General features: G+C 40.2%; 1 protein-coding gene across 1 annotated transcript in view; it reads left to right on the top strand.

Moving 5' to 3' along the window:
- The window catches only part of lta4h (leukotriene A4 hydrolase), a 97,179-nt gene that overhangs the window by 55,804 nt on the left and 18,100 nt on the right, over positions 1 to 23,275 (top strand). Inside the window, exons 8-15 of the mRNA XM_063072247.1 lie at positions 2,753 to 2,893; positions 3,019 to 3,042; positions 4,390 to 4,460; positions 8,426 to 8,537; positions 16,048 to 16,192; positions 16,283 to 16,386; positions 17,543 to 17,613; positions 20,678 to 20,732. Of these exons, the coding sequence (XP_062928317.1) occupies positions 2,753 to 2,893; positions 3,019 to 3,042; positions 4,390 to 4,460; positions 8,426 to 8,537; positions 16,048 to 16,192; positions 16,283 to 16,386; positions 17,543 to 17,613; positions 20,678 to 20,732 (723 nt within the window). The remainder of the gene's footprint in view (positions 1 to 2,752; positions 2,894 to 3,018; positions 3,043 to 4,389; positions 4,461 to 8,425; positions 8,538 to 16,047; positions 16,193 to 16,282; positions 16,387 to 17,542; positions 17,614 to 20,677; positions 20,733 to 23,275) is intronic.

The raw sequence follows: 23,275 nt of genomic DNA, 5'->3' as shown, positions 1-23,275 counted from the left end.
TCCCTCTCTAGTTCCCTTGCATGGCCACTCAGTTTTTGAGGATGGCCAGCTTTAGGTAGATATACAGCTGTGCCATATTCTTTCCATTTCTTGATGATTGATTTAACTGTACTCCGAGGGATATTCAGTGACTTGGAAATTTTCTTGTATTTATCCATTTCTGGACTTGTACTTTTTCAATAACCTTTTTGCAGAGTTGCTTGGAGTGTTCTTTTGTCTTCATGGTGTAGTTTTTGCAAGGATACTGACTCACCAGCAGTTGGACCTTCTGAATACAGGTGTAGATTTACTACAAGCAATTGAAACATCTTGACTGCACACAGGTCTCCAAAAACAGTTCTCCATTTAATTAATTATGTGACTTCTAAAGGTAATTGGCTGCACCAGTGATGATTTGGAGTGCCATATTAAAGGGGATGAATACTTATCCAATCAATTATTGTGTTTTATATTTGTAATTAATTTAGATTACTTTGTAGAGATTTTTTCTGTTGATCATTGTCAAAAAAAGCCAAATTAAATCCACTGTGATTCAATGTTGTAAGACAATAAAACATGAAAACTTCTGAAGGGGGTGAATACTTGTTATAGGCACTCTGTTTGGAAATTAGAATTTGTCTTTTTTTATTTCAACGTTAATGTAGAAGACAAAAGAAAACATCTAAAACAAAATGCATATACAGAAACTCGGGTGCCTAATACTTTTGCACAGTACTGTAGTTTCCCACTTGCCACAAGACCTAGCCTGGCCAATATCCCCCTATACCTCAGACCCTCCAGTCCTGACAACACCCATGTATAACTTTTGCCAGCTTAACCACATTTTTCCTATAATAGGGTGACCAAAACTGTATCCAGTACCATGTGGAATCTCAGATGTCTTGTACAGTTGCAAGATAATGTCCCAACTTCTGTACTCGGTGTCTGAAGGCCAGCATGCTAAATACCTTTTTCACTGTCCTGCCTACCTGTGCTGCTATTTTCAACAAGCTATGCACTTATACTCCTAGGTCCCTCTATTCAATTATACTCCCTAGTGCCCTATCATTGATAGCACGAGTACCATGGCAGTTTGACATTTGAGTGGCTTTGGTGGAAGGTGTGAAGCTGGGCTAATAATCATTAGAATACGGACATGGTAGGACAAACTGGGAGCTTTCCACTGATTTGGTGTAAGGTGTGAAGCTGGGCTAATAATCATTAGAATACGGACGTGGTAGGACAAACTGGGAGCTTTCCACTGATTTGGTGTAAGGTGTGAAGCTGGGCTAATAATCATCAGAATACGGACGTGGTAGGACAAACTGGGAGCTTTCCACTGATTTGGCGTAAGGTGTGAAGCTGGGCTAATAATCATCAGAATACGGACATGGTAGGACAAACTGGGAGCTTTCCACTGATTTAGCGTAAGGTGTGAAGCTGGGCTAATAATCATTAGAATACGGACATGGTAGGACAAACTGGGAGCTTTCCACTGATTTGGTGTAAGGTGTGAAGCTGGGCTAATAATCATTAGAATACAGACATGGTAGGACAAACTGGGAGTTTCCCACTGATTTGGTAGTGCAGCGGGCCTTGAGTCCTCGTGCTGGTTTTCTTAAAGGTTAATTTGAAGGTTCAATCAGTAAGAAGGAAAGCAAATGCAATTAATTTTGAGAGGACCAGAATATAAAAGCAAGGATGTAATGCTGAGGCTTCACATTTGAAGTATTGTGAGCAGTCTTTAGCACCGTAAGAAATGATGTGCTGACGATAGAGAGGGTCCAGAGAAGATTCACCAGAATGATCCAGGGAATAAAAGGATTAAGGTATGAGGAGCATTTGATGGCTGTGAACTTGTACTCGCTGGAGTTCATATGAATGAGAGGTTCTCATTGAAAACTATTGACTATTAAAAGCCCTAGGAGCTGTGGAGGGTATGTTTCTAATAATGGGTGAGTCTAGGACCAGGAGGATACAGCATCAGAATAAAAGGATGTCCCTTTAGAACAGAGATGAATTTCTTTCGCTAGAGAGTGGTGAATCTATGGAATTCATTGCCACAGATGACTGTGGAGGCCAAGCCTTTGGGTATATTTAAAGCAAGAGTTTGATAGGCTTTTGATTAGTAAGGGTGTCAAAGGTTATGGGGAGAAGGCACGAGAAGGAGGTTGTGAGGGATAATTAATTAGCTGTGATGAAATGGCAGAGTGGGCTGAATGGTATCTTCTGCTCCTGCGTCTTATGTCCTTATGATTTATAATGGTAATGCTGTCTCATTTCAAAGCAGGAATAAATCTTTTAAATAAAAAATAGTGTACAAGATGATGAGAGGCATTGATCATGTGGATAATCAGAGGCTTTTTTCCAGGGCTGAAATGGCTAGCATGAGAAGGCATAGTTTTAAGGTGCTTGGAAGTAGGTACAGAGAAGATGTCAGGGGGAAGTTTTTTACGCAGAGAGTGGTGAGTGCATGGAATGGGCTGCTGGCGGTGGTGGTGGAGGCGGAAATGATAGGGTCCTTTAAGAGACTCCTGGATGGACACATGGAGCTTAGAAAAATAGAGGGCTATGGGTAAGCTTAGGTAGTTCTAAAGTAAGGACATGTTTGACACAGCTTTGTTGGCCGAAGGGCCTGTATTGTGCTGTAGGTTTTCTATGTTTTTGTGTTTCTAAAAGATTAAATACTGGGAGCTTCTCTCCAATAATTTATATCTGAAAGTAAAATACCTGTGTTTAGTTTGTCTGAAATCCTTACTATTTTCTTTGATAGACTGAAACCATGTTGAAAACCGCTGAAAATCTTGTAGGTGCATATGTCTGGGGACAGTATGATCTGCTGGTCCTTCCTCCATCGTTTCCATATGGTGGGATGGAGAACCCATGTCTCACTTTTGTAACACCAACCTTGCTGGTAAGATATGAAAATATTCATTTTGTTGGGTTTCTGACGATCTCCCAAAATGCTTGTGTTCCTGCCAATAATGAATTTTCACTTCCAGTTTGCCGAATGTATAATCTGCTTTTATTTTCTTCTAGGCTGGTGATAAAAGTCTTTCTAATGTAAGTAAACGTTTTATTTTAATGTATCTTGCCGGAAGTTCTGTGATTACTTATAAATAAATTTTACTGAAAATAGAACTTACTACATATTGTCAGCTAATGTCACAGTGAACAAAATGACTTTAAAGAAAGTGATTTGCTAAGGTCAAATATTTCTTGGAGAAAAAAGAACATAAACCATAAAAACATGAAATTTGTTAAAATAATTTTACACTTGTAACTAAAGGTGTTTTGACTTCTGGTGAGCACTGGGTGCTGTCCTCTCTGGTCATCGCTGAGCAGGGTGGTAATGATGGCTTGTGGTTAAGGGACAGCTTCATTCCCTCACCATTCCTGTGAGCTGTACCCATGACCTGCTAAATGCCTCTTGCCTTTGTGCTGGGCCAACTCTCACAAATGTCTGCCAGCAATACATTGCATTCCTCACTTTTCCTACTTTAATGGTCTCTGGCCTTTGCAACCCATTCTATCCTTAACCTCTATGCTGTACTACTGATGCTGTCTCCCTACTGCCTCCTCTTCGGGATTGGACACCCAGAGCACTCTGAAAATCAGCATTGGTGCCCAAGGAAATAAAAACTTGGGTCTGTTATTGCAAAATCTACAATTCTCTTAAAATCTCAAGTTATATAGTGTTAAACTAAAAGCTTTTCAATTTAATGGTCAGAAATTTCTGCCAGCGGTGAGACTTCTGTATTTGCAGCTGATCTACAGTACTTGACAAATATAAACTTGCTATTTTCGTTTCCATCGGGGTCATCTTCCTGTGACAAAATATTGTCATGTCAGCAGCACTGACAAACTTCCTCTGTAGAAAGGGAGAAACTAACAGATGGATAAGGCACTGATATGCCCCTGAATTTGGACATCTTTCAAATTCACTGAAGAATTTTAATACTCCTGACTGTCGCTGAAAGTGAAAGAATTAAATATGTCAATGATTTAAAGCATTTAAATGTTTTTGTTTGGATTGAAAACACACATTACCTCGCCTTTAGCAAATTCACACTCTGTGAGGAAATTAAGTGGTATGGTGTGCTGTTGGTAACCTGAAGGCTGTTTGGGGCATTTCTTGCACAGAGATCCAATTTGACATTTGCTAGCATGTTGCAGCTTAAAGTTTTGTTGTGTGAAGGAGATGAACAATTGTGCACCCATCCATGGTTTATAAATTTCATCTCGGCTCAGTTGCTTTGTCTTTTGAGTAGTTGAGATTTGGTCATGTTGACTTAGGCTGAGATATATTCAGAAAGGGTGGAAGTGAAACGAAGCTGGACATAGTCTGTGAGGGACTGAATGCAGGTCAAATGTCAAAGTATTAATTGAATAAACTATTTGTATTTGTAGGTGATTGCACATGAAATTTCCCACAGTTGGACTGGAAATCTGGTCACCAACAAAACTTGGGAGCATTTCTGGTATGTACGTGAATGATGACTGGATTCTTGTATTATATGTTATTCATGTAATTAAACACTTTCGATAGATGATGCAGTTTCTTAAATTTTCATCATTCATTGCCTAATCCAGGGATTCCCAACCTGGAGTCCATGGAGCCCTCGGATAATGATAGGGGCCCCTGGCATAAAAAGTTGGGAACCCCTGATCTAATCAGAGGGTAGATTTTCAGCTCATTTGTAAATGCATGTGCTTCACACCTGGCAATGTGGAAGAGTATGAAGTGTTGATTTTAAATTCAGAAATGAAAATCTGTCAAGACCCCAGCAATCTTTTGCACCTCAATAATGTGGCTAGACCCTATCAAGCCTCGAGGATTTATCCGTCTTAATGTCCTTCAAAAGCCCTAGTGCCATCACCACCTTGATACCACCACCCTGCAATATCAGCATTTCCCTCCCTGATCTTGCTATTTTCCATGTCCTCCTAGGTGAATACTGTCGAGAATATCTCATCACCTTGCCTACTTTTGGCTCAAGACTTCCCTTATCTCTCAGTGGTCCTACTCTCTCCCTAATTGGCGCTTTTATTTTACAGTATTTGTAAAATGTTTGGGATTGTCTTTAATCCTACTTGCCAAAGACAAGTCAGCTCTCCTGCTTGCTTATATTTCTGAAATTAGAGTGTTTGAACTCTCTAAGCCTTGTATATGCTTCCATTTATTTACTTCAAGGAAATTTGTAATATCTCTTGGCATCCAAGCTCCCTGACCTTTGCCATTGCTCTCTTTCTTCAAAACAGGAGCAAGTTGGTCCTGAACTCTGCTTTGCTGGCCTTTAAATTACTCCTCCATATCAGTGGTGCTCCCAGACTACTCTCCTCATCTCCTGCATAATGCTGCTGTAATTAGTCTTTCCTTAATTTTGCTCTCCTACCAACCATCTCTTACCCCCCCCTAAAAGATCAAAGCCTTATCCTTGTCTATACTTGTCTGAAGACTTTTTGAATTATAATCACTATCCCCAAAATGCTCTCCCACTAAACAGTTGATGATCTGGACAGGCTCATTTCCCAATACAAGGTCTGGTATAACTCCTTCCCTGAAAGGATTATCTATATTCTGTGTAAAGAAACCTTTCTGAAGGCACCTCACCAATTCTGCTTCATCTAAGCTGCTGAAACTAAGAGTCCCAGTTAGTATTCAGGAAGCTAAAGACACTCACGACAACTACTGTTACTTTTGCATCTTTCCATATTTAAAAAAAATAAGGGCCAAATTTGAAGAAATGAGAAAGGATCTAAAAAGCATGAATTGGGACAGGTTGTTCTCTGGCAAGGATGTGATTGGTAAGTGGGAAGCCTTCAAAGGAGAAATTTTGAGAGTGCAGAGTTTATATGTTCCTGTCAGGATTAAAGGCAAAGTGAATAAGAATAAGGAACCTTAGTTCTCAAGGGATATTGGAACTCTGATAAAGAAGATGTATGACATGTATAGGAAATGGAGCAAATAAGGTGCTTGAGGAGTATAAAAAGTGCAAAAAATACTTAAGAAAGAAATCAGGAGGGCTAAAAGAAGACATGAGGTTGTTTTGGCAGTCAAGGTGAAGGATAATCCAAAGAGCTTCTACAGGTATATTAAGAGCAAAAGGATCATAAGGGATAAAATTGGTCCTCTTGAAGATCAGAGTGGTTGGCTATGTATGGAGCCAAAAGACATGGGGGAGATCTTAAATGAGTTTTTTGCGTCTGTATTTACTAAGGAAACTGGCATGGAGTCAATGGATATAAGGCAAACAAGTAGTGAGGTCATGGAACCTGAACAGATTGAAGAGGAGGAGGAGGTGCTTGCTATCTTGAGGCAAATCAGAGTAGATAAATCCCCAAGACCTGACAGGGTCTTCCCTCGGTCCTTGAAGGAGACTAGTGTTGAAATTGCAGGGGCCCTGGCAGATATATTTAAAATGTCGGTATTTACGGGGGAGGTGCCAGAGGATTGGAGGATAGCTCATGTTGTTCCGTTGTTTAAAAAAGGCTCTAAAAGTAATCCAGGAAATTATAGGCCGGTAAGTTTGATGTCGGTAGTAGGTAAATTATTGGAAGGAGTACTAAGAGATGGGATCTACAAGTACTTGGATAGACAGGGACGTATTAGGGATAGTCAACATGGCTTTGTGCGTAGTAAGTCATGTTTAACCAATCTATTAGAGTTTTTTGAGGAGGTTACCAGGTAAGTGGATGAAGGGAAGGCAGTGGATGTTGTCTACATGGACTTCAGTAAGGCCTTTGACAAGGTCCCACTTGGGAGATTAGTTAGGAAGATTCAGTCGCTAGGTATACATGGAGAGGTAGTAAATTGGATTAGACATTGGCTCAATGGAAGAAGCTAGAGAGTGGTAGTGGAGGATTGCTTCTCTGAGTGGAGGCCTGTAACTAGTGAGTGGTGTGCCACAGAGATCAGTGCTGTGTCCATTGTTATTTTGTCATCTATATCAGTGATCTGGATGATAATGTGGTAAATGGATCAGCAAAGTTGCTGATGATACAAAGATTGGAGGTGTAGTGGACAGCGAGGAAGGTTTTCAAAGCTTGCAGAGGGATTTGGACCAGCTGGAAAAATGGGCTGAAAAATGGCAGATGGAGTTTAATACAGACAAGTGTGAGGTATTGCACTTTGGAAGGATAAACCAAGGTAGAACATAGAAGGTAAATGGTAGGGCACTGAGGAGTGCAGTAGAACAGAGGGATCTGGGAATACAGACACAAAATTCCCTAAAAGTGGTGTTACAGGTATATAGAGTCATAAAGAGAGCTTTTGGTACATTGGCCTTTATTAATCAAAGTATTGAGTATAAGAGTTGGAATGTTATGGTGAGGTTATATAAGGCATTGGTGAGGCCGAATTTGGTGTATTGTGTGCAGTTTTGGTCACCAAATTACAGGAAGGATATTAATAAGGTTGAAAGAGTGCAGACAACAGGAATTCTGCAGATGCTGGAAATTCAAGCAACACACATCAAAGTTGCTGGTGAACGCAGCAGGCCAGGCAGTTCCTTCAGTTAGTCCTGACGAAGGGTCTCGGCCTGAAACGTCGACTGCACCTCTTCCTAGAGATGCTGCCTGGCCTGCTGCGTTCACCAGCAACTTTGATGTGTGTTGCTTGAAAGAGTGCAGAGAAGGTTTACAAGGATGTTACCGGGACTTGAGAACTGAGTTACAGAGAAAGGTTGAATAGGTTAGGACTTTATTCCCTGGAGCGTAGAAGAATGAGGGGAGATTTGATAGAGGCATATAAAATTATGATGGGTATAGATAGAGTGAATGCAAGCAGGCTTTTTCCACTGAGGCTAGGGGAGAAAAGAACCAGAGGACATGGGTTAAGGGTTAAGGGTGAAGGGGGAAAGTTTAAAGGGAACATTAGGGGGGGCTTCTTCACACAGAGTGGTGGGAGTGTGGAACAAGCTGCCAGATGAATTGGTAAATGGGGGCTCACTTTTAACATTTAAGAAAAACTTGGACAGGTACATGGATGAGAGGTGTATGGAGGGATATGGTCCAGGTTCATGTCAGTGGGACTAGGCAGAAAAATGGTTCGGCACAGCCAAAAGGGGCTAAAAGGCCTGTTTCTGTGCTGTAATGTTCTATGGTTCTGTTACCTCTTGCCTGTTCTGTATTATGTAATGTAATTTCATTGTAAACTACCATTTAAAATCATGTTACTAGTTATACTTAATTTTTTATTCTGTTATCCTCGAGTACATCTGCATAATCCAATACTGCTGCCACAGAAACCTTGCTGTGCCAATTAGATGTTGCTGATTTTAAATCATGCCCCACATGACTGGATTAGCTACTCCTCCAGTTCTGACATTCATGTAGAATGTCCTACAATATTTTTGTGTTGGCCTGCTATATTCCAGTACATATAACAAGTTTTGGAGTCCCTTTTGATGGAATGAACCAGTGACTACTTTATTCCTGACATTAGGTTAAATGAAGGCCATACAGTGTACCTGGAACGCATGATAGCTCGTTGTATGTATGATGAGAAATTCAGGCAATTTGTAGCTATTGGAGGCTGGAAAGATCTACTGCAAGCAGTAAGTACATGATAATTAAACAAACCCTAATAAGCTTTTATTCTGTAGCTGTAGTGTATTTTGTTTCCATCAGAAGTGTTAGTGTACATCACTCCACAGATAATTGGAAGGGAAAATTGAGATATACGTTATCTACAATCACTTGTAGTCTTGTTCGTTACTGTGCAAGAAAATACAAGATATAGGGGCAGCCTCTTGCGCCTGTTCCATTGTGCATTGAGTCCAAAGTTAATCTAACCTAGCTTTCCTCCTTTCTCTAATTGTTGAGTTCCGTGAAAGGCTCTACCTTCACTGCTCTCGTTGGAGAATCAAAGATATGTTATATTGTCAACACCTTGTACAGTACAGTAAAATTTCCATTATACTTTAAAACTGCATGCCCTTTCAAATATCGGCTAATATTTAATTCGACTTCTAATTGCTTACTATACCTGTTTGCTAACTTTGATTTGTGTACAGCAATGCACAATTTGCTGTGCACCACAGTATTCTATATTTCCCTTTCAGTAAACTGTTGAATATGCTATTATGGATTCTAACCTATTTCCCATATCAGATTCTGTAAGTGGCCTGTAAATTTCTTTCCTTATAGCACAAGGTGAATTTAAGGAACTAGGTGATAATTAAATGGTAGGACCTCAATGGTAATAATCTCAGGATTGCTACCTGTGTCGCAGGCTCGTCAGAGTAGGAATAGCAACATAGGGTAAATATGTGACTTGACCAGTGGTACAGGAGGGAGGATTTCAGATTCCTGGAGCATTGAAACTGGTTCTGGGGAGGTGGGACCAGTATAAACCAGGCGGCCTTATACTGGGCAGGACCAGAATCTTTGTCCAAAGGGGATTGTTTGCTCGTGTTGTTGGGGAGGATTTAAACTAATATGGCAGGTGGATGGGGATCCAGGTAGAAAGTCAGAACAAAGCAATCAAGAAATCAAAGGAAAAGTTAGAAAAGAAGAAAGTCAGAGTGGAGTACAGCAAAGTCAAATGCAAAGAGCACAAAGGTTACTACATTCTAAAACAACTTGAGTGTAAAGGCACTCCATCTGAATGCCTATAGTATTGAAATAAGGTCAGTGGACTTGTGGCACGAATCAGTACAAAGGAGTGATTTAGTGGCTATTACAGGAACACTGTTGTAGGGTGGAGATGAATGGGAATTAAATATCCAAGAATATCGGATAATGGGGAAGGATAGGCAGGAAGTAAGGGAGGTGGGATAGTGCTCTTAATTAAGGATGAATTCAGGGCTATAACGAGACAATACAAGATCTAAGGTGCAGAATGTTGAGTCCATCTGGGTCGAGATTAGGAATAGTAAAGTGAAAAAAGTCACTGGGAATTGTCAATAATCCATCAAATCGTTGTCATGGCTATCCCTCGAGGTCAAGGATGATGGTCTTCATTCTGAAGAAGTGGCCCACAGAGTGAGGACACCTGTGCATGTATTTGTTTAACGTGTACTTGATGTTGCACTCCAAGAAGCACACGATACTTCACAAATCAACCAACTGATTCCAATGGCATGGAAACTACGACGATTGGAGCTGATGGATTTGTTGCAGCCTTCATCCACCTTCACAGCTGTTGAGTTCGAAGTAACTTTGTCCGCCTGTTCCACCGTTGAGGTCTTGATTGGATTGTTCTTTGTCGGGGACCTCACCCTCGACCTTACCACCATGGGTGACCCTACCAGGAGCATAGATCCAGACAGCATAGCCCGTGGGATCACAGGACCACACAAGCTTCTCCACCACGGCAAGGTGACAATCCACGGAGAAACCACCAAATATTAGCATTACAGTTAATGGGTAATAAACCAAGAAATATCTGCTTGCGAGTATGGTTCAGCAATTGTGAGAAGCGGCCTTCAGCTTGAGCACTGGGTGAATCAAGTTGGTCCTGAAGATGACATCATAGAATGCATTTATGATGGCTTTCTTAAACAGCATATTAGTGAGCCTACAAGAGAAAATACTCTGAGATTTAGTCCTGTGCATTGACATGGGTAAAATGAGCAATCTTGTAGTGATCACAGTAGCAATTGAATTTCTCATGCAAATGGAGGGTGCAGTAGTTTGTTCTAAAACCTGTGTATTATGCCTAAATAAGGGAGATTACAATGGGGTGAGGGAGGAACTTAACCAGTGTAGACTGGGAACACAGACTAAATGGAGGGACAGTTGAAAGAACAGAGATTTTTCTAGTATATTCTAGTTCAAAGCCACAGTAGCGTAGTGGTTAGCATAATGATATTATAGCTTGGGACGTCAAGAGTTTAATTCTGGTGTCATCTGTAAGGAGTCTGTATAGTTCTCCCATTAGAATGCGTGGGTTTTCTCAATGTGGTTTCCTCCCACATTCCAAAGACTTGCCGGTTAAATAGGTTAATTGATAATTATAAGTTGTCCAGTGATTCAGCCAGGATTAAATCGGGGGTTGTCGGGCAGTGTGGCTCAAAGGGCCAGAAGGGCCTATTCTGTGCTGTATCTCGTTAAACAAGTAAGAGCAAGGATAGTAAGGGTGGGAAGAGCTAGTTTTAGATAACCAAGACAATAAAAGAAGGCATCAGAATAAAATTTAATACAAAGTCACCGAGAGTAGTGGGAAACTAGATGATTGGGAAAACTTGAAAAAGCAAAAAATAAAGGAACAATAGGAAAGATACTTTATGAAAGTAAACTATAACAAAAGTATAGAAACAGTAAAAGTTTTAAATTGTATAAAATGGGAAAGGGTGGCTAAAATAAACGTGGATGATGAGCTGAGAAGGGGGAATTCATATTGGATAATGTAGAAACTGCCAAGGCCTTAAACGACTATTTTGTCCTGATCTTCACAGATCTATCACGCCAAAGAGCCTGGGATGTGATGGGAGGTTAGTGTCATTAAAGAAGTAATGATGTGCAAATTAATAGGCTTAAAGGTAGACAAGGTTTCTTTTAGTGCCCTGGGATGCATCTTAGAGTACTAAATGAAATGGCATAAGTTATACTGGACACATTTGTGATAATTCACCCAAGCTCTCAGTACTGTTGGTGGGTCCCAGTGGATTGGAAGACAGCGACCGTCACACTACTGTTTAAAAAAGAATGTAGAAAAAAGGTGGGTAATTATTGCCAGTTTGCTTAATGTCTAGTTGGGGAAATTCTTGAAGCTATCATTAGGGAAGAAATAGCAGCAAATCTGCTTTTATCAGGCCGACACAGCATGGATTCATGAGAGGGAGGTCCTGCTTGACAAACTAACTGGAGCTCTTTAAGGATATAATGAGTGTCTTGCATAGAGGGGAACAGGATGATGTATACTGGGATTTCCAGAAGGCGTTTGATAAGGTGTTGCATAAAAGACTTACCCATGAGATATAAGGATGCATGTAGTTGGTGTTAATGTATTAGTGTGGATAGATGAATTGATAAATACTAATATCGACCCAATAGACAGCAGGGAGTTGGGATAAATACATTTTTCTGGTTGGCGGTCAGCTGTGAGCAGAGTCCCACATGGGTCACTGCTGAACTGTTCATGATGTACATACATTAATGATTGGGAAGAGCTGGTAAATGCAAGCTCATCCACTTTCGAGGGAAAACTGGAAGATCAGATAATTTAAATTGTGAAATTGTAGGGCAACATAATTGGGAGAAATGTACATAAGTCACAACCACTGACAGTGAGTTGGGGTTTCACTGTAAGGGGCTGGTCTAACATGATATTATTATGTTAAAGATATTTAGCGCCATTTTGTGTTTAGGTTTTGGAGTTCAATAAAATGTTACGAGTTTTATTAAACATAAAATACCTCAGGATCTAGTGCTCTCCCGGTGTATGCAATGAATAAATTCACTAGTCACTGGCAGCATCCGTTAGTCTCATGAGACCATATATTTGCACCTTGGAAGGTTTCAAGGGTGCAGGCCTGGGCAAGGTTGTATGGAAGACCAGCTCTGTCCTTGAGCGTGTGTCCTTGAGCAAGGCACTTAACCACACATTGCTCTGCAATGCCCATGCTGCAAGTCTCCCCTCTCCATGACACCAATGTTGTTCAAGGGAAGGGCATTAGGACCCATACAGCTTGGCACCGGTGTCGTCGCAGAGCAATGTGGTTAAATGCCTTGCTCGAGGACACACGCTGCCTCAGCCAAGGCTCGAACTAGCGACCTTTAAATCACTAGACGAACACCTTAACCACTTGGCCACGCACCAGCCAACCAGAAAAGGCCCCCTTTATTCCCATTCTTTGCCAGTCAGTCTTTTATCCATGCTAGTAACTTTCCTGTAATACTTTGTTAGGGCTATTATATTAAGCAGAGTCATGTGGGTCACCTTATCAAAGGCCTTCTAAAAATTGAAATGAACAATATCCACTGACTATCCTGCCTATTATTTCCTCAAAGGATTCCAACAACTTTGTCAGGCGAGGTTTCCCCTTAAGGAAACGATGCTGACTTTGGCCTATTTTGTCATGAGCCTCCAATTATCCCATAACCTTGTCCTTAATAATGGACTCTCACATCTTCCCAACCACTGAAGTCAGGAAATTGGCCTATAATGTTGTGTCTTTTGTCTCCTTTGTTATTGTGACATTTGTAACTTTCCAGTCCTCTGGAACTATTCCCAAATAGAGTGATCTGTGAAAGATCATTATTAATGCCTCCACAATCTTTCAAAACCGTGGGATGTAATCCATGTTATTTAACTATTTCAGATTTTTCAGCTTCCCAAGCACCTATTCCTTAGTAATAGCAATGACACTCATTCCTGCTCTTTGATATCTAGCATTTCTGGCATTCTGCTAATGTCTTCCACATTGAAAACTGACTCAAAATACTTACTAGTTGGTTCGCCATTTCTTTATCCCTCGTTACTACCTGTCCAACATCATTTTCCAGTGGTCCAATATCCATTCTTTTCTCTCTTTTGCTTGTTATATCTCTGAAAAAAATTCTTTATTCCTCTTATTAGCTGTTTACCTTCATGTTTCTTGTTTTTTATCCCCTTTTGACTTTTTTTAGTTGCCTTTTATTGGTTTTTAGAAGCTTCCCAATCCTTTACCTTCATACTAATATTTGCTGTATCATAGGCCCTCTGCTTTTATGCTGTCTTGACTTCTCATGGTTGCCTCATCCTCCCTTTAAAACACTTCATCTTTGGGATGTATCTTTCCTGTGCTTTGCAAATTGCTCCCAGAAATTCCTGGCAATGCTGTTCTATCACCCCTGCTAGTGTCCCCTTCTAATCAATATTGATAGCTCCTCTCATGCCTTTGTAATTCCTTTTACTTCACTGTGATAATGATAGATATGACTTTTAGCTTCTCCTTCTCAAACTGCAGGGTAAATTCTCCCATATTATGATCACTGTCTCCGAAGGGTTCCTTTATCTTAAGCTGTCTAATCAAATCTGGGTCATTACATTACACAATCCAGAATTTCTGTTTCCCTGTTGGGCTCAACCACAAGCTACTCTAAAAACCCATCCCACAGGCATTCTACAAAGTCCCTCTCTTGGGATCCAGAACCAACCTGATTTTTCTGATCTTTCTACATATTGAAATCCCTATGACTATCACAGTATTGCCTTTTTTTACATGCCTTTTCTGTCTGTTATTGTAATTTCTTGCCCACATCCTGGCTACTGTTCAGAGGCCTGTGTATAACTCCCAGCAGTGTCTTTTTGCCTTTGTAGTTTCTTAACTCAAGCCACAAGGGTTCTGCATCTTCTGGTACAATGTCACCCTTTTCTAATGATTCAATTTCATTTTTACCAATACAACCACCCCACTCCCTCTTCTTACCAGTCTATCCTTTATCCCTGGATGTTAAGTAAAGAATTATGATCTTCTTTCAGGCATGACTTAATGATGCCCACAACATTATACCTGCCAATCTCTAACTAGGCTACAAGATCATCTACCTTATTTAGTATACTGAGCACATTCAGTCCTGTATTCACCACCCTTTTCTATTCTGACCCCTTTACACTTCAACTCATCCCACTTACTGCAACTTTGTCTTATCATCTGCCTGTCCTTCCTCAGTCTCACTATACACTGCATCTAGTTGTATACCAACTGACCCATCCTCAGCCCTCATTCTGGTTTTTTCCACCCCCACCCCCTGCCAAATTAGTTTAAAACCTCCCCAACAACTCTAGCAAACCTGGCTGCAAGGATATTGGTCCCCGTTGGGTTCAGGTGTAACCCATCCGTTTTGTACAGAAGAGGAATCCCAATGGTCCAGAAATCTGAAACCGTCTCCTGCACTAACTCTTCAGACTCAACATTCATCTGTCAAAACATCCTATTCTTGCTCCCTCTAACGTGTGGCACAGGCGGCAATCCAGAGATTATTACCCTGGAGGTCTTGGTTTTCAGCTTTCTACCTAATCCCCTGTATTCTCTCTTCAGGTCCTCTTCCCTTTTCCTACTTATGTCATTGGTACTGAAATGTACTATGACCTCCAGCTTTTCGCTATCTTTGTTTAGAATGCTGTGGACCTGATTCAAGATATTCCTGACCCTGACGATGGGAGGCAACATACCATCCAGGTGTCTCTTTCATCTCTACAGAATAAAACACACCATCTGCTGTGTTTCAAAACTTGTGCATATTTAATAATAATTTTATGTTTGTCTGATAGTTTTTCTATTTCGTGGGCATCCCTTGGGACCTGTAGCAAGGAACTCAAATATCCACCTACAGCAATGTATCCTGGGAGGGGTGGCTGCACTTGAAATAGGTGTTTGGATCCAATGTTCTCTTATAGCATGCCACTAAAGTGCATGCCTTATGAGGACAGGTAGAGTGAGCAAGGCCATTCTCTTTGGAGAGAAGGCAGATGAAAGGTGATTTGATAGAGATGTACAAGATAAGGAGCGTAGATCAAGTGGATAGCCAGAGACTTTTTTCCAGGGGAGAAATGGCTAAAACAAAGGGGCATCATTTTAAGGCAGTTAGAGGAAAGTATAAAAGGGAGGAATGTTATAGATCTCTTTTACACAGAATGGTAGGTGCATGAAACACCCTGCCAGCTGTGGTTGTAGAGGCAGATTCATTAAAAGCACTTAAGAGACTCTTAGGCAAATGGATGATAGAAAAATGAAGGACTGTGGGTAGGAAGTGTTAGATTAATCTTAGAATAGGTTAAAAGGTTGACACAACATCGTGGGCTGAAGGGTATTTCCTCTGCTGCAGTATTCTATGTTCTAAAAGTACCATGATAATTATATCTGAAGTAGTAGAATTTCTGCAGTGGAATTGATTTTGAAGGTTAATACCAGTTGTGTGAAAGTAACTTAAAGCCTTAAATTATTTTATTTGTGTAATTCTACATTTTAACTCTGAAGAAGGAAAGTCCTATCAGCATAAACTACATACTTCACTAATGCAATAGGAAAAAATTTCAGTTTGATTTTCTGTATATAGGATCTATTGTGGGTATGTTTAGTCTCATGCTATGGTAAATGTCATCTTAAAAATGTAATTAAAATGTATTCTTTCTATTAGATTGAGACTTTTGGTCCTTCTAATTCCTTGACCAGTCTTGTTCCTGACCTCTGTGACACTGACCCTGATGATGCATTTTCTTCAGTTCCTTATGAGAAGGGATTTGCTTTACTTTATCATTTGGAGGAGTTGCTTGGTGGGCCAGGTATGTATTACCTGTTAAAAATTCTTCAGTTTCTTAACTGGGAATTTAAAGCTAAATTGCAACAAATTTGTGCAATGTATTTACTTTTAGAAATCTTCATGGGTTTCCTCAAGTTCTATATTCAGACTTTCGCCTACAGTGCCATAACTACAGAAGAGTGGAAGAAGTGCCTGTATTCGTATTTTTCTAATAAGGTGAATGACTTTAGAATAGTATTGTGATGATTTTTGATTTCTCATTTTGTCAAAATAAACCATAATGATCCTTTAAAATAGAAATCTGAGAGTAAGCTATGGATGCAGGTTGCAAGTTTTGTTTTTAACTTTCCTGTTAACATTATTGCAGTTTTTACACTGGAATCTCTCCATGGCTCTACCATATGTCTAGAATAGCCTTGGAAATAGGCCAGTTATCCATTTGCTCTGTAACATTGATTTAAAATACCAAGTTCACTTCAGTTCTTTAACATATGCATTAATGTAACATAGTTGGGCACTAATTACTTTATTCCCACAGGACTACCTAACCTTTGCCCTTTCCAATAAAATAACCTAAAGTTCTGGAAATTAACAGTTTAGTTGTTTTGTTATTCCAACATATTGATTTTCTAAGAAAATGAAGTTGCAATAAAAGTTGACTCTCTTACCTGGTGATTCAGATGTGTCCTCCCTATTTATCAGCCACTGTGCATATTGAATGGTAGGTGGTATGAACATGCTCTTTTGGAGCATCCTTGCTTGAATTTACATTTAGAAAAAAGTATATTGTTAGGAAGACCAAATTCATGCTGCTTTGGTACATTTATGCTTCCTTCAAAAGCTCTTTCCAGAAGTGTTTTCCTTGACTGTGTATTTAAAAAAAAAATGTGAGCCTGTTACACTTAGGCAATTTGGTTAATAATAACTGAAATATTGAATACCATGTTGGGGAAATATGACCCGAGTAATTATAATTTCTCCCCCTTCCCCCAATTGAAAAGGTTGGTGTAGATTGTAGATTAAAATGTTAGGACACAGATAGGAAAAAAGATAGAGTTGTACAGTTAAGTAACTATTGTACTTGAGAGAGCCCTTTTATTAAATTCCACCCTAGTGACTATGTAACCAGTGTTTAATTTGTTTATGCTTTAGTTTTTACTGATGTTTAAGTAGAAAGATTGGCCAATGAGAGTTCCTTGTAATAGTGACCAACATGGATAAAATGTGAGCTTAAATGTTGAGAGCCAAACACAATCACAGTGTTGATATAATTTTTATTAATTACTTTAATGCTTAGTTTTTTTTTCTGCACAAGGAGTCAGGATTTCAAAGCAGCAATCAGTACCTCACTAATAATTTCACTTTCTACTAGACTGACGTTTTGAATCAAGTTGACTGGAATGCTTGGTTCCATTCTCCTGGGATACCACCATTCACACCACAGTGAGTCATCTTCTTTTGTTATACCGACGATCAGTGGAATTTCAGTCAATTTGCATGTTCACCCAGTAATTCAATGCCTATGTTATCAGGAAAGACTAAAATAAAATAAACTTCATAAACTACTTAAAATCCCAAAATTTGACTGTTTTAAAATGTACCACATAGGATTTAGTTCAAGGGAAGTTATTTTCGAATACAAGTGAACTGGATCTTAGACCATAAGAAAGCCTTGCTTAAAATGGTGTAGATTGAATTGAGAGGTTTTGGTTCAGTTTACTTTGATTTATTCACACGAAAAGAAAGCAAGCTATGCATTATGTTAAAATACTATCTAAATTAAAAGTTGCTATAAAGTAGTAACCAGTAATAATTTGAGTGGATTTTTGTTAAAAAAAATTTATAGCTCATCTTTACCTTTTGAGATTTTGTTACATTATACAATTTTTTTTAATGCTTGAATGTTGTGACCAATAATTGGTATGTCCTGGTGCCTACACATTTCTTGTTTTGGATTTTAACTTTTCAATCTAGTTCTTTAACCTTACAGATTTGTATATACTAGATTAAGTAATCTGTTAGAAAAGGTGTAAAACCGTTTCTGATATGAATTTTTAAATCAAATGTGCAGTTGATTTGGAAGAGATTCTGAAAGGCTTTAGAATTACATGTCCATTCACGTTAGAAACTAGAGCATGGTCAAAATATATTATCAGAAGTGCATATGTCACCATATTACTACCTTGAGAATCATTTTGTTACAGGTATTTGCAGAAAACTAAAATACAACATAATTTACACAAAATACTATATGTAGAGACTGACAAATAGCCTATGTGCAAAAGAAGATAAACTAAAAATAACAAAGAACACTGAGATCAGAACCTAAGGCTCCTATCCCTCTTGCCCGATGGTAGTAGGGAGAAAATACAGTAGCATGGCCTGGATGGTTGGGGTCCTTGATGATGGATGCTGCTTTCTTATAGCGGCACTCCATGTAAACGTGCTCAGTGGTGGGGAAGGCTTTGCCTGTGACGGACAGGGCTGTATTCACCACTTTCTGTAGACTTTTCTGTTCCTGGGCATTGGTTTCCCATACCAGGCCGTGATACTCTCCACTATGCATCTATCAAAGTATTTGGTGACATTTGAATCTGCACAGACTTCTTTGAAATGGCACTTATCTGCTGGTCCCAAAACAGATCCTAAGGCCAAGGAATTTAAAGTTACTCATTGGTTTTGCTGGCGTTGAGTGAGAGATTTCTGTGGCACCATTCAACCAAATTTTGAATCTCCTTTCTATACGCCGATTCGTCACTACCTTTGATTCAGCCAACAACAGTTTTGTTGTCAGAAAACTCAAATATGGTGTTGGTGCTGTACTTAGTCACACTGTTATGTACCCCGTAACTGGGTTGCCAAACCAGCAGAAACCTGCAAAACCTCTTAGTTGGAGTCTGGATTACTGGAACTAAGAAAGTTTTATTAAAGAAATAAGCAACAGAGTACTCTAATTAAAAGGATATAAATGCAACAGTTTAGCAATGATAAAACGCACATGTACACAGAACTAGGATAATAGGATCAATCAAGCTCTATCGCAGTCTAGGGGTAAATGATCAGTTTCAAGTGACGCAAAGTTCAGTTCAGTTCGCAGTAATCGCTGTTGCGCCGTTGGGCGGGGAGAAGAGAGAGAGAGAGAATGAATGAATATGCAAATCGGATTCCAAACAGACCTTCGATATTCCTTGCAGTTAGCTTTCGGGTGAGCCCTTTGTAATGACTTCTGAGGTCACTGACTGTGACCCCTCCGTTCCAGATACAATTGTTCTTCGGTGAACCTGGCTCCCAGGCAAAGGCGGAGACACACACCAGGTTCCCGCCCGACTGTATCTTTCCACCCTGTGCGTCTATGGCTGGTCCCACGACCAGACCTCCGAATACTCTCACCAACTTGTGGGGGGGGGGGCACACCGCTTCCAGGGTCTTGTTACCTCGTGGTGTCGTGTCTCTTGCCTTAGCGAACCTGTCCCTTTTTATCCTCCTGCTGGGGTATCGCCTGTCCATCAGACTTCAAACAGTTCAGGGTTCAAAGCCACCGGTCTCTGACAATACTCGGAACCATGTGTCCTTTCTGTAATCTCTCTCGTCTCTCTCTTATTAGCACCTTGCATGTTCCCCCATTGTCCTCTTATCGGCATCAATCTTCTGATAACTGGTTCTTTTGTCACAACACAATCATAGGTATAAAGTGAGTAAAGCAGGGGACTAAGCACAGAGCCTTCTGGTGCCCTTGTGTTGATGGCGATTGTGGAGATATTGCCATTCTGAAGTGACTGGGATCTGCAAGTGTGGAAATCAGGGTCCAGTTGTACAGGGGGGTATTGAGACCCCTGGCCTTGGGGCTGAGTGAAGAGTTTGAGGGGATGATGGCATTGAATGTTGAGCTGTAGATGTATGCATCTTAACTGTCCAGGTGTTCTAAAGCTGAGTGATGGGCCGATGAAATAGTATCTGCTGTTGACCAGAATTTAATTATCTAATTTCATTTAGAAATATTTAAAATGTTTCTTTAGGTTGCATGTTGGAAAGACAATTGAACTTCATTAAAGCCCAGAAAACTGGTTCTTTCAATATTGAAACTTTGTATAAAAAGAATACAGTAAAATATCTCTAGATGCTTCACAGGGGCACTTGCAAATGTGTATCAGGGCTGAGATGAGTTTCCAGACTTTGAGAAGAACAGTTTAAGAGGGAATTCCAGTGTTTAGGTTACAGTTGAAAACATGACTGTCAAAGGTAAAAATCAGGGCTATTATACATGATTCAACATTTGAAATTCAGAATTTTGATCAGAGATGTGGCTCTATTAATTGTATTACCATTGGAAATCAAGTACAGTATTGATAGAGAGTCTGTATTTGATATTGGGACCAATGATCTTTCAATTTTCCATTTAATGAAAAGGTCCCAATGTATATTATTAATTTATTTGTGAAACATTTAATTGTCCAACTTGTTAAATATATGTTCAATCAAAGTGAGTATTGTGGCATTTGTTTTGCAGTTATGACACCTCTTTGGCTGATGCTTGCCTATGTCTTTGTAAACGGTGGATCGCAGTGAGTAAAATTGATCTATTCTGTAAAAAGAAACCACAAATTCTAAAAATAGGAAGCTGTCGTCCCCCAAGTTATAAACTGAAATGTATGGTTAATGATTAAGGAAGCACCTAGACTGTCTGAAATGAAAATTTAAAAACTGTAGATACTAGAAAATCTGAAAATAATACAGAAAATGCCAGAGACACTTCAGTGACACGGAAATGTACAGCGTGGAAAGAAGTCCTTTGGCCATGTCTGTTTACTTCAGTCCAATATATATCCTGCTATTTTTATTCTTCCAGCATGCTGATCACCTTCCCTCAGATTCTACACTCTAGGGGCAGTTTACAGTGGCCAGTTAACTTGCCAACCCATATGACTGTGGGACATGGGAGGAAACCAGAACCCATGTGGTCATAGGGAGAAGATGAAAGCTCCACACCAGCATCCTGTAATTAGGATTGAGTTCACGTCTCCTGTGTTGAGAGGCATTAGTTCTATTGGCTTTGCTGTTGTGTCTTTGTTCTGATAATGTTGACTCTTTCCATTGTTACTACTCATTGTTTTCTGCACTTTTTGCTTTAATAACTTAAGCCATCAGTGCTTCAGATCTGTATATTTCCATACTTTCTGGACTTCAAATCTGATTGTGCACCTTGTTAAACCTGTCACAATGGAGTAGTGTTGCCTGTGCAGTTTTGATCATCTGATCATATTAGACAATTCCCAGCAAGTGTACTTTTATTTCATTGAGAACCTAAAATATAAACTTGAGCAAATTAAAAACCTAACTTTGAGTCCAATCCTCACTAAGAAGGTAGCTTTCTTCAAAAAAAATCCTATAGTTTTAATTACGTTGAAGATGGTGACCGATCATGTCCTTATTTACTTTGGCAGGCAATCCATAAGAATCCAAAAATAATTTTTTACTCAAGCAATGCATTGAAATAATGAAACATAGAATAGTACAGCACAGTACAGGCCCTTCAGCCCACAGTGTTGTGCCGACCCTCAAACCCTGCCTCCCATATAATCCCCCACCTTAGATTCCTCCATATACCTGTCTAGTAATCTCTTAAACTTCACTAGTGTATCTGCCTCCACCACTGACTCAGGCAGTGCATTCCACGCACCAACCACTCTCTGAGTAAAAAAACCTTCCTCTAATATCCCCCTTGAACTTCCCACCCCTTACCTTAAAGCCATGTCCTCTTGTATTGAGCAGTGGTGCCCTGGGGAAGAGGTGCTGGCTATCTACTCTATCTATTCCTCTTATTATCTTGTACACCTCTATCATGTCTCCTCTCATCCTCCTCCTCTCCAAAGAGTAAAGCCCTAGCTCCCTTAATCTCTGATCATAATGCATACTCTCTAAACCAGGCAGCATCCTGGTAAATCTCCTCTGTACCCTTTCCAATGCTTCCACATCCTTCCTATAGTGAGGTGACCAGAACTGGACACAGTACTCCAAGTGTGGCCTAACCAGAGTGTTATAGAGCTGCATCATTACATCACGACTCTTAAACTCTATCCCTCGACTTATGAAAGCTAACACCCCATAAGCTTTCTTAACTACCCTATCCACCTGTGAGGCAACTTTCAGGGATCTGTGGACACGTACCTCGAGATCCCTCTGCTCCTCCACACTACCAAGTATCCTGCCATTTACTTGGTACTCTGCCTTGGAGTTTGTCCTTCCAAAGTGTACCACCTGACACTTTTCCGGGTTGAACTCCATCTGCCACTTCTCAGCCCACTTCTGCATCCTATCAATGTCTCTCTGCAATCTTTGACAATCCTCTACACTATCTACAACACCACCAACCTTTGTGTCATCTGCAAACTTGCCAACCCACCCTTCTACCCCCACATCCAGGTTGTTAATAAAAATCACGAAAAGTAGAGGTCCCAGAACAGATCCTTGTGGGACACCACTAGTCACAATCCTCCAATCTGAATGTACTCCCTCCACCTCCACCTTCTGCCTTCTGCAGGCAAGCTGATTCTGAATCCACCTGGCCAAACTTCCCTGGATCCCATGCCTTCTAACTTTCTGAATAAGCCTACCGTGTGGAACCTTGTCAAATGCCTTACTGAAATCCATATAGATCACATCCACTGCACTACCCTCATCTATATGCCTGGTCACCTTCACAGATCCATGCTGACTGTCCCTGATCAGACCATGATTCTCTAAATGCCTATAGATCTTATCTCTAAGAATCTTTTCCAACAGCTTTCCCACCATAGACGTAAGGCTCACTGGTCTATAATACCCGGACTATCCCTACTACCTTTTTTGAACAAGGGAACAACATTCGCCTCCCTCCAATCTTCCAGTACCATTCCCGTGGACAACGAGGACATAAAGATCCTAGCCAGAGGCTCAGCAATCTCTTCTCTTGCCTCGTGGAGCAGCCTGGGGAATAATCCGTCAGGCCCCGGGGACTTATTTGTCCTAATGTATTTTAACAACTCCAACACTTTCTCTCCCTTAATATCAACATGCTCCAGAACATCAACCTCACTCGTATTGTCTTCACCATCATCAAGTTCCCTCT

The sequence above is a fragment of the Mobula hypostoma genome, chromosome 20, assembly GCF_963921235.1.
Source record: "Mobula hypostoma chromosome 20, sMobHyp1.1, whole genome shotgun sequence".
NCBI lineage: Eukaryota > Metazoa > Chordata > Chondrichthyes > Myliobatiformes > Myliobatidae > Mobula > Mobula hypostoma.
This window is presented reverse-complemented; position numbering and strand designations above follow the sequence as displayed.